The sequence below is a fragment of the Melanotaenia boesemani genome, chromosome 24, assembly GCF_017639745.1.
Source record: "Melanotaenia boesemani isolate fMelBoe1 chromosome 24, fMelBoe1.pri, whole genome shotgun sequence".
NCBI lineage: Eukaryota > Metazoa > Chordata > Actinopteri > Atheriniformes > Melanotaeniidae > Melanotaenia > Melanotaenia boesemani.
Window position 1 is genome coordinate 23,183,847 of NC_055705.1, and position 17,520 is coordinate 23,201,366.

A 17,520-nucleotide genomic window follows, 5' to 3' on the forward strand; every position below is an offset into this window, starting at 1 on the left:
AAAGAAAAGAAAAAAAGAAGGCTACTGCATTCATGGATGAGACAGGAGTTAGAAGGAAGGTTGAATATTTTTCCTCCAATCAGAAGGCAGGAGGCTGGAGGTGGAGCAAGGAGGCTGGAGTAGTAAACACCAGCCTGTCGGTACATGAAAGCAGCTGTTATCAGACCATCTTGTTTACATACTTTCATGTAAAATACCAACTTAAACTAAAATGTTCACTTGCATCGATTAACTGTGACATTTTAGATCTGTTTACTTTGACATCTGCTTTGGCAAATATGTGTAAACAGGAAGCATCTTCAACCAGAAATGACACAAACTTTGTCCAAAGACATTTAACATGGACACCAAGGCAGGTTTGTGTAATATTAAGTTATTATTAAGGGCAGCTAATGAACTTTAGTGGCCATGTTTACATGCATAGTGCAGAGTGAACAGGTATAACGTTCATTTCCAAAAGAATACATGTATTTTATTAACACATGAACATACAACTCCAATTTAAAAAGATTTGAGATGACGTGTAAATATAAATTAAATGAACTTTTTTCCCCATTTACAAAATCTGTACCTAATATGAAGGAGATGATAATAAAGGCTGCAAAACCAATTTGTTCTCATGTAGTCCCAACATCTGGGTCCTTCTGTTTTCACTTTGTTTTAAATAAAGATGTATATTATTGATACTAATAGAGTCATAACGTCTTTATCGTGCTAACATACAGCCTATGTGTTACATAGACTTGGACTTTGAGTAAAAGCCTGAGGCCAAACATCATCCTCACCTCTGCTGAGCGGAGCACTTTCCCCTGATGCAGCAGAGAAAATAATCCCACCATCACATCAAGTACCTTTTAACCTGGTCACACAGCTGCTGTGCATGGAAACCTGGCCACATGAAGCTCAGAGAGAAACTGTTCAGACTTAAATCAGATGGGGAATGGACATTTAGAGGACTCGAGGAGGCAGCTGAGGGCTGTCCTGTCTCACACCGCTGACCATGGCTAATCAATCATGACAGCTGCATGTGCACTCCTTGCAGGTTGCCTTGGTAACAGACAAGTGGGTTGACCAGAGAATATTGAGTAGGCATCCTTATATTGTTCCTCTGCTCACCTTCCTCCAGGAGGAATCGGTCTTGTAAAAAGTTACGAGGTGTAAGTCCAGCATCTGATCCACAAACCCTGTGAAAAATGTATGGACCACACAGATGTGTAAAAAACAAAGAAACCGGGTGTCCACATGTGACTATGCACGTCTGCATATGCATGCAGGTGTAAAGATGCATGAAAAGTCTCCCAGAGAGTCAAAAGCTTGGGTTGTTGCCACAGAACAGCAGCAGTTCTTCAGAGGCGGGGTAATCAACAGGTCCCACCCCTAACCCCTCCCAGAGACGGACCCATTCACATCAAGATAAACAATCTGACCGCCAGTTTTCCTTCCCAGCTCCGAATCTCGTGGTGATGAAGTTAGAGGTCAAAATCCAAAGTAGTTTCCTTACAATTCCCACCCCTTCCTCCCCCGTATACCCCTCCACCTACATGTGACTCCAGAGTCTTCGGCTGGAATCCAGTTAATAGTACTCCTCGTAGTTCTTGGGGTTGAGGCAGTAGAGAATTCCTCCACCAAAGGAGAAGATGGTCCCTCCCCACGCCAGACCATAGCCCCAGTTGAACTCATGATAGATCCTCAGGTTGATGCTCTCGATGAACTTGATGGGGTAGAGGACCAAGCAGCAGGCCTGCAGCACAACTGGAGGAGATTCACACAGTAACTACGAGGCAAAATTAACAACTGGAATAACTTCAGTAAGTGATTTAACCTTTAAACGGAACCAATTATAATAAATGAAATATGTTAAACAGCAGAATGTCATTTATTGATGATATGAGGTAATTTCAGGAAAAGTGCTTAAAAATATGTTAAAGTTCCACCTGATTACCATGAAATTTATTACATAGATAGATAGATAGATAGATAGATAGATAGATAGATAGATAGATAGATAGATAGATAGATAGATAGATAGATAGATAGATAGATAGATAGATACCTGAATTTATTCAGAATTATATGAAAAAGTAAATACAGGAAAATATCTCGAGAAATATAATAAAAAAAAGACTGGAATAAAATAGAATACATTTATATATTAAATAAATTAAGTTAATATAAAAATAAATATATAAAACACTGCAAACTTTGTGGTTTTTACTGTGTAAAGCACTTTGTGCTGCTCCTGTAAGAAAAGTTCTTTATTGAAAAAATTAGATTTGATATAAAAAGAGGGAATAAAAGCAAATTAATATAATAAATTAAACATAAATAAAAAAAATTATTGTTGCAAATTTTGCGACACCAGGCGGGAAGAGGTTAAGACCTGCAGAATTAACGTAGCCTGAGCTCCTCCATGCTAATCTATTTATTTAGGAAGGTGTTCCTTTGTTCCAAACCAATTAACAGACACCAACAAAACCATCTGATCCACCACATTTTAACTCCATATAGATGCACAGTTGTTTTACAGCTGTTCAGTGTGCTGCAAAGTGAAATAAAAAGCTCGACATTTCTTCGTCATTATCCACAGTTTAAAAAAGACAGTGCGGCCTAATTAAAATGTCCCTGTTGAACACACACGTCTAAAATTCAACACGTTAATAACCATGTTAGTTCTGACTGCTGGCTGAGATAATCAGCAGTGCTCACAGGAACAAAGGTTTTCCTCTCCGAAGGAACCGCTGTATGTCGTGTCCATCAGTAAGAGGATGGATTCCCAGCTCAATGTTCTGGATGCAGGCATCAAAGCTACAACTTCACAGCCAGGAAGCACAGCAGTAACAAGTCCACTAATCATTAAGAGATCGGAAGAAAAGCTTTGTTTATTTTGTGCAAAGGCAACGTTAGCTTATGGTTCATTCACCAGTAAAAATCAGATGAAATTCTACTTGTTTTATCGTCAGTGCAAGAGATTAAAGCGCTGCCTAAAAAACATGTTTGGATAAGATTCATTCATACATAAAAGGATATGCTGAAGACAACTGTCACCGTGTATCACAGCATTGAAATTCCAGTTAGCATGTTCAGCGCTAACTCCTGAACGTTACCGTCTGTTGAACTTTTGTAGGGCAAGTAATTGGTCTCAAAACACGTGCAGATAAAAAAAAACAGGTGAGTGCATGATTTAAGAAGTGGGAAGGAAGGAAAAACACTATCCCCCGTTGTAAAAATAAGCTCTGAATTAGCTAAACTATTCTGTAAAATGAGACCGAACTTTCAACCTTAACACAATGTGTGTTTATATTTATATTTAAGATCTAAAGCAAAGTATAACTTATATTTGGCCTTTTCCATTTGAGAATAAAGATGGAAACAAGACTGAATCCTTGAGGATGGAGATGCTCAGAGAGGTGGAAAGGTGCAGGATAGTGTGGTGGTCGAGCAGCAGCTGCCTTTCAACGCTACCAGATGAGCTGCTTCACCTTCTGTCATCAGCTGTTTGAGGCTATCATGTCGTAGCGAGCTAAGGCATCAGGTGGCCGCGGCTAAAGACAGTTTCACTCTGGGTGCAAAGACTCATGAGGATGTTTAAAATGTTTAAAATAGATTTTTTGGTGGTGAAAGGGTGGTTCAGTTTGAGCTGATTGTCTAATTGGCTGAAACTGGGATGAATTAAGCAACAACGAACAAGGCTGCTGGAGGTTCTTGTTGTTGAACCCGTCTTATCTCAGTTACTCCGTCCTTTCTCGTGTATTTTAGAATATTTTAACATTGGCTTTCAGTAGTTTTGTCCCAGTTAGTCTGTAGTTTGGAGGATAGTTAGTAGCTGGTATTTCTTCAGCAGGCATAGCATCGCTTGCTTTTAGCACATTTTCTCACATTTTTTTAGCTCTACATCAGTGTGGGTCGGACCAGTCGTAGCATTGTTCTGTTTTTCTCTGCACATCTGGAGACGATGAGGAAATACTGGACGAAGAAGGTGAGCTGTTGTCATCATACAGTAGTTGTACAAATGGACCTGCACTCTACATAAAAATAGCTTAAAGCACTAAAAAAATGGAAAAGAGTTTAAATAACTTATTAAATATTTTAGATTTTCTTGTGTTTATAAATGTTTTAGTTTGTTTTTTTCTGTTCATTTAGTTTCTTAAAAAAGAAAATCCTCTGAATTTGAATTAGTATTTTTTAGACTTTCAAAGCTTTATAACCTTTTAGTTTCTATTGTACATCTTCTAGGGATATAAAGAACTTCAAATGCTCCATCAAATCACACCACAGTAGAAAAAAGCCTCATGTTTATATTTCAGTTTCTTTGCATTGCAGATAAAATCAATCATGTCCTGTCATGAATCTCAAATCTCAAAAGCTAAAGACAAATCGCTGTGGATCATTTCTACTGCAGGTTTTAAAGGGTTAATGTTTGTTGATAACATAAATTCTTCCAAATGATTTCAATTTGATTCCCTTTAAATGACTTCACAATGAACCCTGAAGTAACCTGGATCAGTTTTGTTTTGGTTTAGGATCGATCAGTCAGTATGAGACAATATCACAGCTGATTAAACATGATCACTTTTATTCATATTAAAAAACAAAACTAAAATATCAAAAAATAATTTTCTTCATGAGTTCAGACATTTAAATTCATTTCAAACACTTTGGTTTCAAATAGGAAATAAAGCTTCAATCTTAAAGAAATCTGAATATTTTCATGTTTCACAGCTTTATTTGGTATCAGACAGTAATTATAACATATTAAAACCTTTAAGTCTGACTAGCTGAGGTTCATGTTAAATTTAATTTTAAAAAGTCTGAAACTTTCTTTTTAAGTTAGGATGAGTTCTGCTGTAACGTTTGTCGATTCGGTGGTTTTGTTTGTATATTTTATTTGAATTCTACAGCAGCTTGGTCGACACTCATTGGTTTTTCAAAATAAAATATTTCACACCAAATAAAAATGGAAATTTTCCAGTTATTTATTCTGGTGAAAATAAGGAAAACTTGGAAGCTTTTCACCTTGAGATGAGTGAAATTAAAAGGCTCTGACATGAAAACAGCATTTTTTCTGTGACTATTTTACTGCATCAGTGGGAAATCCACTAGATTTGAGGGATTTTACTTATATGCATTAAGAAGTTTATTTAGGATTTTTTCCTTTCTGCTTCTTTTCATTCTTGTTTTATTTTTAATGATCGTTTATTAGTTTTCGTTTGAATGTATTCAGAATTAAATAAATAAACTAAACTAAATGGTGGACTCGACTTGCATGGAAAGATTTTTGATGGTCAAGACTTGATTATAGGTTAAGAAAAGGTTTAAAAACAAATTAGCATGTTTGTGTGTGAGCGCTGTGCTGGAGGACTGAGTATGGATTTTCATTTAAATGCATGTCAGTGTTCGGAGTCAGCCTGCAACCTTCCAGCTACCGTGTCTAAATTAGCTAATTAAGTAATCTTAGTGTGTGTGTGTGTGTGTGTGTGTGTGTGTGTGTGTGTGTGTGTGTGTGTGTGTGTGTGTGTTTCAGGGTATAATCAATGTGTGGCGTTCAGATCAGGACATGTGTGTGTGTGTGTGTGTGTGTGTGTGCGTGCTGACCTGCAGCAAAGAGCATGAAGGCAACGGGAGCGTAGAACCGCCGTCTTGTGCCGATGCACACGGCAACCAAAGCTACCAGAAATGACATCAGCACCAAGGCTCCGCCCCCTAGCAACAGAGCCAGTGTGGCAACCTGCCAGTCTGGGAGGAAAAGGTTGGGAAGAAAAGAAAAGGAGACAAAAGTAAGAACAAACAACCAACATTCAAACAAGATTTTTATGAAAATATAGAAATAAATTCAAAATACACTTTTATTTGATCCTATAAATGTTTTACCCTGGAATAGAAAGAACTAAAGTACAGGAATACTGGGGATGAAAAAAAGTGGATTGTAAGAAAAAAAGAAAGGGGATAAAGCGGGAAAACCCTTTTATATGGGACAGGAGGAGAAACTAAATGGAGAAAGATAATGAGGAGAGTAAAATACAAAGGATGGAAACAAGGAGAAAGGAAGCAAGATAGAAGGATAGAAGAGGAGCAGAATTTAAAAGGTAGTCTGGGCTAGAAGAGAATGTCAAGGAAGAGGCAGAAAAGATGAATGAAAGATGAAAGGAAGAAATGAATGGAAAAGAATGAGAGATGGTGATAACAAGGTTGGTGGAAATGAGCATCTCTGAGAGGGTGATGGGCAATAAAAGAGAAAAACATGCAAGTAGAGGGGCGTCAAGCAAATGTTACAAGGACAGAGAGAGGGCAGGTAAGCAAGGGAGGGAGAGGGAAGAGAGGAAGAGGAGAAAGAAAGGAGGGTGGGGGTCTGGTACAGAGTGAGGGAATGATGGTAATGAAGAGGGAGATCGCTAAGTGAACCTGTGCTAACAAAAAGCCTTGGTTAAAAAGCTTTCCTGGCATGTTATCAAAAGTCTGTCCACATTTATACAGAAGGAGCACTCAGGGTTGATGCACCATAAAACACACACACACACACACACACACACACACACACACACACACACACACACACACACACACACACACACACACACTAACACAGAAACAAGCTACCACTGAACATAAACTGTTCTCAAAGACATGAACGCTTCTCCTGAAAATGAACAGTTCTTCTGAACATGAACAGGTCTCAACATGAACGGTTCTCTTGAGCATGAACAGTTCCTCAGAACACAAACTGTTCTTCCGAACAGGAGCAGTTCTTTTGAACAGGGGCTTCTCTTCTCCTGCAGAGCTCTCCATCAGGCTTGAGGGAGGAAGCCTTGGAGACTCGGTGTGCCTTGAAGATGCTAATCGAAGCATTTCATACGGATCTTTGCTCCCTGGAAAGCTCGGGGAAGGTGCGGGCAATTCTCCAAAAAAAATGCACAAAACAACTTTACTCTCCTTATTTATTGATATTCTGAGAGTTTTTAAAGCCTTACATGTAAATTTTATCATTGTGTGTCCATAAAGTTATTTCTGGTGCTACTTAATAAACCTGAATTTGGTCCTATCGCAGCCAGATACGTTGATTTTGGTTGTGGAGGTGTTGTGTCACAGTGGTGAACAGAATCCACCAAAAACCACTTTATCCTCCGGATGTAGCAGCTATGTACTCTCTTGTTGTTATAAATCACTCATGGAACGTCTCCGTTCAGCATTGCTTTTCTTATTTATTCCAGTATTTAACATTCAGAGAAAGCACCTCAGTTATCTCTTGCAGCAAGAAGCTCCAAAGACTAGAAAAAAAAAAAAAGTAAATTAGCTAAACAAGCTACACTCCCCTTGTTTACAGGCTGAGCATTATACTAGCTCAAGCAGCTGGTGGGCTTCATTAATAACTAGCTTACTTAAATGTTTTGGGCCACACAATCAAACTGTTTAACCTTTCAACAAGTGACCAGAATTGAAGGCAAATTTGTTTTGGTTTCTATAGGAAAACCAAACCTATGCGAGCCTCTTAGCAGAGCTTCTTGCAGCACAACTAAGAAAAACCCCAAACCTATTAACTCTGACTCTATAACTCTATAATAAGCTTCCTTTTGTTTTCTATGGAGAGATTTCTGTTTCAAACCTGCTGAAAGAGAGAATTGTCTCTACTATCAGTTCTGGAGTTTGGTATCATGTTAGAGTAAAATTTCAATATTTTAGATTCAAATATTTGATTTTTTACATATATTGATTCCAGATGTTAGTGCTCTTGATGTAAAAGTATATCTACTAAATAAAAGAGGATAGTTTGTCCTTTTTCTACACCTCAGGACTCAGATGTTACTCAGGTTGAAAAAATGTGAAAAGGAATTTTATAATGTAGTTTAAGATGTTCAGGAAGACGTCCTGTAACCTCTTTTTTCTCTAAAAGAAATCCAGAGTTAACACAGGATTTATTTATTCTTTACACAGGAGAGATTTTATTTTCTTTACTTTGTTGTTCTATTATTTTGTTTTGTTGGCCTAGAAGACGTTTATGTGATTTTACACATGTATAGTGATGGAAATTTATTGATGCAGAATAATTTAATCATTTCTCTTATAATAAACGTAGAATTAACATCTAGAATCCTGACATCCTGGTACAGACGCTCTCCGTCCTGATGAAAATAACTTGTTTGTTCTCCCACCAGCTGCAGACAACTGGTGAGTATTTACAGCTGGCGAGGAATCATTGAGGGATTCGATGATCAGCAACTGGTTGATACCCGATTAGATTTAGACTCAGAAACACCCCCGCCAGGTTGCCCACAGTAACGTCTTTTCTGTGGATTCACATTTTCTCAAAAGAGGCAGAAAACCAAAGTTTAATTTGAAGTGAAAATCCTGCTCAACTTGCTCCACACATGCGAGTCCAGAAATGACAGAAAACCATTCAAATCAGTTTCTCTTAATTTTATATGCTGGTGCATCAGAGCCTGTTATGGCTGGATGCACACACCTTCCCACATGCAGACACATGGACAGATAATCAGAGGGAGAAAAGAGATTTTAGTTCATCTATCAGATCAGATCAGACTGGATGAACATTTCTGTACAACAGTGAAAACAAAAAGTCCTACATGTTAGTGCATGGAAATAATCTTGAAGCTAACAGTATAAATGCAAAGCCAACACACAGCAGTCGGTATTAAAGGTGCAGCAGGATCATCTAAATATTTCGTGTTTTCTGCTTTTTAATCTTTACTACGTCTTAATATGAGTGATTCCTAGATTTTCTGCTGGATGGATCATCTTGGAGAAATGGATGTTAGAGGCAAGAGATAAGAAAAGATGAGCAATTTTAAGGCGAAAGGAAGATAACAGAGATAGAGGTGAAACATGAGAGCAGGGACAGATAGCAGGAGGGAAAAATAAAAGCTAAGAGGGCAGAAAATAGAGGAGGACGCGGCAGAAAGATGACATGAACAAGTGGTTGAAGAAATACAGCGACTTTTAAATCTTTATTTCTGTATATATGAACCCCGTTTCCAGAAAGGTTGGGAAGAGAACAACTAAAACATATTGGTCTTTTATTAATCTGAGAGAGGAGAAGAAAGAGAGAAATGTCGATGATACGCAAGGAACATAATTCTACAATCTTTTAACTGGTGACAGGTAAGGGTGTCAGCACTGGGTATAAAAGGAGACATGATTGATATAATAATATACAGAAATTATTTTTAGGCCACATTGCCCAGCCCCAAAAGAAAATAAATAAAGTGGGAAGATTCAGGGAGCCTGATGAAAATTTTGTGAAGCTAACTCAGGTCCTTTAATATGCTAGTAACTGCTAGTATGCTAAAAAACACAGTGCATGATTATGTAGGTTGTTAGCGTTATTTGTGTTTGTTAGCCTCTCCAAGCTAAGGCACAGCCAAAACAATAGCTGAATCAGTGAGAAGTAGGATATGCTAAAGAAGGGATTATATATGTATATAAAATGAAATAAAATAAGGCTATTCACAACACTGAACTTGCAGTTTAACTTTATTTTTTTAATTAAATGAGAGTGAAATTTGAATTATGTTGAAAATGTAAAATCTGTCTTTTTTTGTGTGTGTGAAATGAAATTATATTTGCTTTTAAATAAACTTTGTCTACTTCCATAATATATAGATAAAAAGGAATTTCATAAATACAGGTAAAAACTGTTAAATAACAGATTTTTTTCCAGACATGTTGCTGCCATCAGCTCATATCTGGGTGAACAGTAAACAGAGCGGCGCTACGGGAGCCCAGAGATATGAAACGGTAAAATGTCTCAGTTTCAACATCTGACATGTTGTTTATCTCACTGGGAATAAAATATTGATTGATAAGATTTGGAAATCATAGAATTCTGTTTTTATTACATAAAATTATTATAAATGTGTTATATTTAACACATCATCCCAGTGTTTTTAAAGATGGGTTTGTATTTTTAGAACTGTGATTCTGCAAACACAGTCATTAATCCTAATCAATACTTTTAATGCAGGAGCAGAGATTAATAAATGATAAGATAAATGGTAAAAGGATGGCATACTTTCCAAGTCCTGCTGACCACTCAGAGCACTTTCCACTGTTCGTCACATTAACCCGTCACCCACACTCCTTCCACCACACACACATTCAATTTAGTGATTTTCTGGGAGCAATTAGAGAGATTCAGTTCATCCAAGGACATTTTAATATAAAGACTGGAAGCTCCACGGATCAAAGCAGGTGTATACCACCTGGTGTACACGCTGCAGACTATGTTTCAGCTGCTGCACCTCACAAACAATCATAAAAAGAGAAAAACATAAATCCAGAATGTTATTCATTCGAGCTGTTTGCTGCACATTTCTGAGCCAATCAAACAGATTCTGAGTTTAAACAGAGGGATTATTCAAATCTGGGAGCAAATGAATACAGATCAGAACCCATTCTGGTTATTCCCTCGCCTCCTCCATCATATCCCATTCCTCCTTCGGCTGCTACAAATAGAGCAGCCATCTCTGGGGGGCCCACTGAGAGGCTGGATGGAGTCAGGGATGGTGGGGGGAACAGAGAAGGTGGGTGAGGTTTGACACCATCGAGAGATGGTGAGTGCTTAGGAGGAGGATGGTGAAATAACAATGGAATATGATTAACATTAGAAATGTAAGAATGAAGCCTTCAGGGAGGATGGAGGGATAAAAAGGGAAGGAAACGAAGGGGAAAGGAGAAGAAATTGAACAAAACAAGGAAACTGATAAACAGATAAACATAAGTCATTTAAGAATAAAGACCAAACAATTGGAATAAAAGCCGAGAATGGATCAATACAAGGGAAGGGAAAGATGAGACGGATGGAGGCGAGGGGGAGAAAATTCATGGAGGCTGACTGGCCTCAAATTTGGTGACAGCAAAGACCCGCAAATGTAGATAAAATGAGCCCGATTTGACTCGACTCCCACACCAAACATTACAAATCCTTCCTTCCTTCACCCTTTAATGGACTTTTTTGTCTTTGAAATTCCACCTTCATTTTTTCTTAAAGGTCAACAGGACAAATTTTCCCACCCGTTCAGGTCATTAGAGGACAAAAAAGTCCTCCCCCCAAAACTGCTAGAAAAACATTGAAGATCCATCTTTTTTTCAACCTTCTTTTGTTCAAATCACCAAATCGAATTCAGTTCTTATAATAAAATACCAAAATAGAATTATTTAAATAATGTTAACCTTTTAAATGCCAGTTTGATGACAGAATGTCACCATTTTATGGAAAAGAAAATACAAAAAATTAAGTTATTTTCCATATAATAGATGGAAACTAACTGAAAAATGTCATCAAAGTAGCAAGTAAAGGGTTCAAATAATTTACATAATTACAGATTTAGTCATTTTGATCAGAACTGTGGTTAATTTAGATAGGACAGGATAGCTTTATTGTCATCATACATGAAGGAAGGACAACCATTCTTAGTTTATGAACGTCTGACCTTTAAAAAAAATCTCAGCCCCCAAAATCCGTTATCTGTAAAATAACTGTTCTTTTTTTCATTAAAACATTAACATTATGACATCAAACTAACATTTAAAGAGTAAAAAATATGTGAATAATTACATATTTGGTAGTTTTGATTAGGACGGATATTTTTCCAGCTATCTGAGCAAAGAAAATATCAATCTCTAATGTTTTATGGTAGTTTTAAATGGCAGTAAAATAAAGAGACCCTCATGGGTAAATCTGGGTAAACTGCTGGACCACATAAAAACTCTTCTTTTAACTAAATCCACATGTTCGTTCTGAATAAGGTCTAACAGATACACATACAGATACACGTCCACTGTGTGGATGTGTGATGATATTTATGGCTTGTTGATCATTGAATGGATGTACATGGATGTTACCCCCTCTATACGGAGCCTGAGGAGCAGTTTCAGTAAAGGTGGATTGAGTGATGCAGCATAATCCATCTGTGGTAGCTCTGCTTTCCAAAGCTGAGCTTCTTCCAGCATCAGCTCAGCTCCACTTGTTAGTGAATGAAAAAGATGACCTAAATTATCAAGCCAAGCAGGGAGGGAATCATTTTTAACATCGGTGGACGTGTTCTGGGAAGACTCACACCTACACATCCACCCAGCCAGGACACCTAATTACAGGATCCGGGTCTGGAGTCTGAGTCTGCGTAGGTATGTCTGCAAGCAACCAAAGAAGAAGTGTGTGTTCCCCAGCCCTCAGAGGAGCAACAACAGAGAAATCAGAGTGTGACATGAAATATTCAGCTGGGCTCCAGAGGAGAATGTCCAGAAATAGGTCAGTTCGACACGGTCGCCTCTCAAAGCCACAAACACACACTAACAGCAACACACCTATGTGTGCACTGATGTGAAGACACCTCGACTCTGCCATTAGTTCCCTACTCACACAAATAAAAACACACATTCACTCGTTCCTCTCAGCCACATACAGATTCAGAGGGGGTCGATGACATCTTTACATCTTTTTTATTCCCCTTTTGTTTAATTAGCAGCTCCCAGAGTCTCAGGGGTTGAATATAAGTCAATTTCACTTCGTTTAACTTCTTCTTCTTGACAACACCCCACTGTACGCGGTTCAGTATGAGATCCTACAGTCCAGGAGATGTTAGCAGACACCAGGAAGCAGCAATGCTAGCATGTAGCACAGCAACATGACAGGAGAAACTCAGCTAAATGACTCCACCAAGCATCAGCATCCAAACCAAACACAGTTCAAACCCCAAGCAGTTACATGAGAATGTAAGAAAACCATGAGAACAGTTCTGTCCACGTTAGAGCTTCTGCTAATTTCTCCACACAAACAAGGAGTCGTATGAAAGCAGAGACTCTGCTGGTTACAAGGATGTCTGTCTCATCACAGTGGGACAGAAACTCTGACTAATCTTTCATATACCGTTTTATTCATTAAAGTACTAATTTCCAGGAATACTTTAATAATTCCTTTGACTATTTCACTGATTCTTCTGACTATTTCACAATTTTACCAGTTTGTAGGGCTATTTTACTCATTCCCAGTACTACTTATTCCTAGGACTACTTATTCCTAGGGCTACTTGAAACAAGACCATGTGGCTTCTGTGGAGCTTCTGTGGAAATTTCCGGCATGACACTCAAAGCAAGTTTAAAATGCTCTCTTTATTTATTTATTTATGTTTATTTACTTATTTGTCAGTGACCGAACATGTAAAAAAATTCCAGATTTAACTCAAGGGCTAGTTTTCATCTGTTGTCCCTGGCCGGGTCTTGCAAAGGCTCCCTGGAATAAAATAAAACATTCTAAATTATCTGACTTGTTGCAGAGCAGTTGCAAATCCATGACACATTCTGGCTCCTTTGACCTTCTCTGGTCGCAGTCGGACCCCCGTCTGTAGATTTGGGTGAGGTTGTGACACGCTTTGTGGTTGCAAAATGTCACATCTGCATCTTTTCCAGCAGGAAGAAAAGATAAGGATGCCACCTGCAGCAGCAGATCCATACTTTGCCTTTCACATTTATTCATTCTCTTTTATTGGGAAAAGAAAGCAAACAATCCACTGACGGTTCCTCTGAGGACAGCCACAGCTCAGAGGTTGACCAGGATGAGACTTTGTGGTTATACAGACACAATTCTGTCAAACTCCTGTCTGAATGCACAGAAGTGAAAGAGCTTCATCAGCTCCCATCTGTCCTTCAGAATGAGCCATTGTTCTTTTATAAATAACAAGAAAACCTCTCACTGCATCTGACAAGAGGAAATGACCCTGTAAGCTCACGGAGTGCCTGCTCCCTGCGTGGGGATGTCATAGATGAAGGTTTGTTGCCCAGGCGTGGTGAGTTTATCCAGACCAGCTTCTTACCTGAACCCAGCGTGCTGCTGCACTGCCAGTTGTCGATGCTCGCCGGCTTCCAGCAGGACTCCCACAGGGAAAGGTAGTACTGGTCGTCGGCAGTCACCCACGCGGGGCTCATCACGGCCCCCACGTCCAGGCAGAGCGCCAAGAAGACGCACACCAGCCCGACCAGCTTCAGCGGCGTCAGCGGCGAGCTGTGCGCCGACTCCTCCGTCTCGGTGACAGCCGAGGACATGGTGGGGTTACAAAGGCTGGGGGGTTGGGGGTTTCAGGAACCCGGGGGGAGGGAATGTGATGGGGTGGAGGCTGTCCTCGCGGCGAGTGGATGCTGCATATGTGGAAGCCGGGCGAGGAAGTCTAAGCGCTGGGGTGGTGTGGCAGCAGCTGCAGCCGCCTGCGATGCGCGCTGGACGGACGCTGAGCACCGCTGCCGCGTGCGCACCGGAGATCTCCACCGTTTAGCACTGACGTCAAGGCTCGGAGGGATCAGCAGGTGCAGCAGGGTCCTAGAGAGAGAGAGAGAGAGAGAGAGAGAGAGAGAGAGGATGATGAAAAGGAAGGAAAGAACTCTGATGGCTTTAAATCCGACTCAGATCAGGTAGATGAGGTAAAGCTGGACAGGTGAGCCTCATCTTAGAGGAAGAAACCGCTTGAAGCCTGAGGGTTTTCATATGTTCCATTATTCAGGTTTGTTTACCTCATTTTAGTTCAGACCTCAACTGGTGTGGATTAGTTTTTGTCTCCACTGACCTCCGAGAAAAAAAATTTATCTTGTGAGAAGCTGAATGATCTGTAAGCCCAGAGCGGCCAGAACAGAATTTTATTCATGTTTTGTTTTTTTGTTTTGTTTTCATTATTATAAAGAGATAGTTATCTATTTAAACAGGATAATAAACTCGTGATCACGAGCTAATGACATACTAAATTGCAGACATGGCCGCTCTGGGCTCCCGTAGCGCCGCTCTGTTTTCTGTTCACCCTTTAATGTTTTCTGTTGTGTCATGTGATAACAGCTTTTTGTGGCAGGTACAGAAGCCCAAAGCGGCCATGCTTGCAGTTATTTAATTTAATGCCATTATAATGAGATCATTTTAATGTGCTGTGTTGGTCTTTAATGATTTTTTATTGTGCAGGATTCTGGTCACATTCAGCCTTTGGAGGATGGAGGGAGGAGTTTCTCCTCAGTGACTCTGTTGGTGTTACATTTAATTTGATTTTTCCTTTAAATCCACCCTGTTACATTATGTTAGGTAACATAACATTAACCACGAGGCGGGCATGTTTATCTGTACATCATATTTCATTCAAGACAATTCAAAGTCCTTTACATAAAACATCAAAAGCATTACAGCGGGGTACAGAAGAAGTTTATCAAAACTTTAAAAATAAACTAAAGAGATTTAAGAAATTAAATAAGACAGAAAATATTACATAGAATAGAATACAACACAAGAAATAAAAGTTAGTCCGGAATGAAATGTTGTTTTGATATTGTAATGGTTAACAGTTGCCTTTGAGCTCCTGCAAGAAGCATCTCCTCCATTTATTGGTTACCATGGTGAGGCATCCTGAGCATCCATACACGTATGGTGCATTTCTGGTGATGGAAACACAGCAACATTCCTCAGAGCATGACGGCTTTTACCAAGAAAATGACAATCACTGTGCAATATTCTCTGCTCCAGCATCACACTAAGTTTAACAGACAAACTGAAACAATAAACAAGGATTAAAAAATCCACGACATCTGCTATGCATCAGCAGCCAGTGTCGACTTCCTGTAGCAACCCCTAAATTTCTGCTTTTATCTGAGGAGAAGAACCTGTTATTGGTTCATTTAAAACGAGGACAGATTGTCTCATTTCATGAAAGGATTTAGGAAAACTGATTATTGGGGGAAAAGTTTAGCCATCTCATCTCATTCGTCCCTCATTCCCTCCGAGCTTCACTCAGGTTCATGGTTTGAGCGTCTAGATTTATCTGGGGAAGAAGAGGAGGGATGATGATGATGAGACTAATGGAAGGGAAAGATGGACTTCTTTACTTTCCATCAGGATGATGATGGATGGAGAAAAAAAAGAAGGCAGAAGGGAAGGAAGAGGATGGAGGGAGGTAAAGACTGGAGCATCCCTGACAGACGTCATAGTTAATAGACCTATTGATCCATTAAAAGTCAGGACACAGAGATGAAGTCCTCACCACACCTGCCGGACGCTGTCATGGAAGCATCAGACATCCAGTCCTCGAGCTTATAGATGCATTCCTTCTCCAACACAAATGGCTGGATTTCCTCATCCACATGTCATTCAGCTCTGCAGAGGCTGGTAACAAGACATTTATTTGATCCAGGTGTGTTGAAGAAGGGATGCATGACTCTGACAGGAAAGTAATAGAAGGAATAACAATGATTATAAACTAGTTCCAAACATACAGTTAGAAGAATTAAAGCATTTTCATCTGTTCTAAACAAAGTCCGTTATCTTTTCTAGTTAAATCATAATGAAATCCTGTCCTGATGGTGTGCAGACAGAATGGACAAAAACCTGAAGTCTGACACATGACTTCTGCTTTGATGTAGCAGGAACTCTAAATAGCAGGGGTGGAGCTAGAGGGGGGGCTGGGGTGTCACTGACCACCCCGAAATCTGACTGGACATCCTAGGTGCCACCTCAGGTGATTGACAGGTCACTGTAGGACCTACGTGATTAAAAGAAAGTCTGGCTAACCCTGCAGGCTATGAAATAATAAATAGTTTGTATTTGCATATTTTCCTGCAGTGTCTAGCGTGGTGGCTTTTCAAATGCACTCTCCTTTTATGTGTAACTAAACAACAAGGTCTTTGTGAGCAGCCCATTAAGACTTCTTCATGTTGTAACGCAGCTCAGACTATCCTGATGTGAGCAGAATTTCTCTCAGCCAGCAAATGCTGCCCCAGGCAAGTACATGATAGTTTCAATGTGGACTCAGATTAATGTTGGGAACACAGAAAATCCTGTGTAAAGTTTTTCATTTGCCCGCTCCTGCATGTGTTATGATGGGTTATTATTACCTGGTTCATTAGCATATTTCATATCCTGCTGCGGAGCTTTTCCAGCTCTCTATCTGTCTCCATCGACGGGGGAGGCGAGACACAGGTGCTGAGGATAGCTGCATGAGAAATGAGATGATGATGGGTGACTGGTTCATCCATCAGCAGGATGCAGCCACACACGCATCAGCCAGAGCAGGAGCCTGAAAGACGGTAATAACGGTTTTAAATGAAAGCAAACATGTTCTACATTCACAGTGTGTCGAATCATCTGCAGCACAGCTTTGTCAACCTCTGAATGATAACTTCAGCATCATCAGCAGCATTAAAGCTGCAGCCCATGTGATTCCTGGTGTGTCAGAGCCCAGTTTCAGGCAGTAAAAAGAGGGAGAAGATGAAAGCAGCTTGTTCTTTCACCCCTTCTCTTCTGTCATGTTCACTAGAGGGAATTTTGATAGGTGTACCCTCCCTCTCTCTCTTTCTTGTTCACACAGAAGTGCCGCTGCAATAATTAGATTTCACTTCAAAGAAGCAGCACTTGACTTGGTGGGAAACTGGGCTGATGTGTGATTGGCTACTCAGACTGGCAGGTGGGGGATGGAGAGCTCCAGGACACCCCAGCATCATCCAGAGTGCGAACGCTGTGGGATGGTGGTATAGGAAGGAGTCACAGGATGG

General features: G+C 39.7%; 1 protein-coding gene and 1 long non-coding RNA gene across 2 annotated transcripts in view; one reads left to right on the forward strand and one right to left on the reverse strand.

Moving 5' to 3' along the window:
• LOC121635381 (transmembrane protein 47-like) lies at positions 1-14,287 on the reverse strand. Its single transcript, XM_041978483.1, has 3 exons — positions 13,821-14,287; positions 5,593-5,733; positions 1-1,752 (listed from the first exon to the last, which is right to left on the reverse strand). Exons 1-3 carry the CDS (start codon positions 14,047-14,049, stop codon positions 1,574-1,576), a joined length of 549 nt encoding a protein of 182 aa, XP_041834417.1. The 5' UTR covers positions 14,050-14,287; the 3' UTR covers positions 1-1,573.
• The window catches only part of LOC121635382, a 27,051-nt gene continuing 17,650 nt past the window's right edge, over positions 8,120-17,520 (forward strand). Inside the window, exons 1-2 of the long non-coding RNA XR_006009448.1 lie at positions 8,120-8,130; positions 12,620-12,622. This is a non-coding gene — a long non-coding RNA (uncharacterized LOC121635382). The remainder of the gene's footprint in view (positions 8,131-12,619; positions 12,623-17,520) is intronic.

Bases quoted from the DNA above. Each gene is read 5' to 3' on its own strand.
- LOC121635381 (XM_041978483.1), bottom strand. From the start codon at position 14,049: ATGTCCTCGGCTGTCACCGAGACGGAGGAGTCGGCGCACAGCTCGCCG. The intron at 5,734-13,820 runs GTAAGAAGCTGG...TTTTCCTCCCAG, and splicing joins CAGCAGCACGCTGGGTTCAG to ACTGGCAGGTTGCCACACTG. The intron at 1,753-5,592 runs GTCAGCACGCAC...AATCTCCTCCAG, and splicing joins CTTCATGCTCTTTGCTGCAG to TTGTGCTGCAGGCCTGCTGC.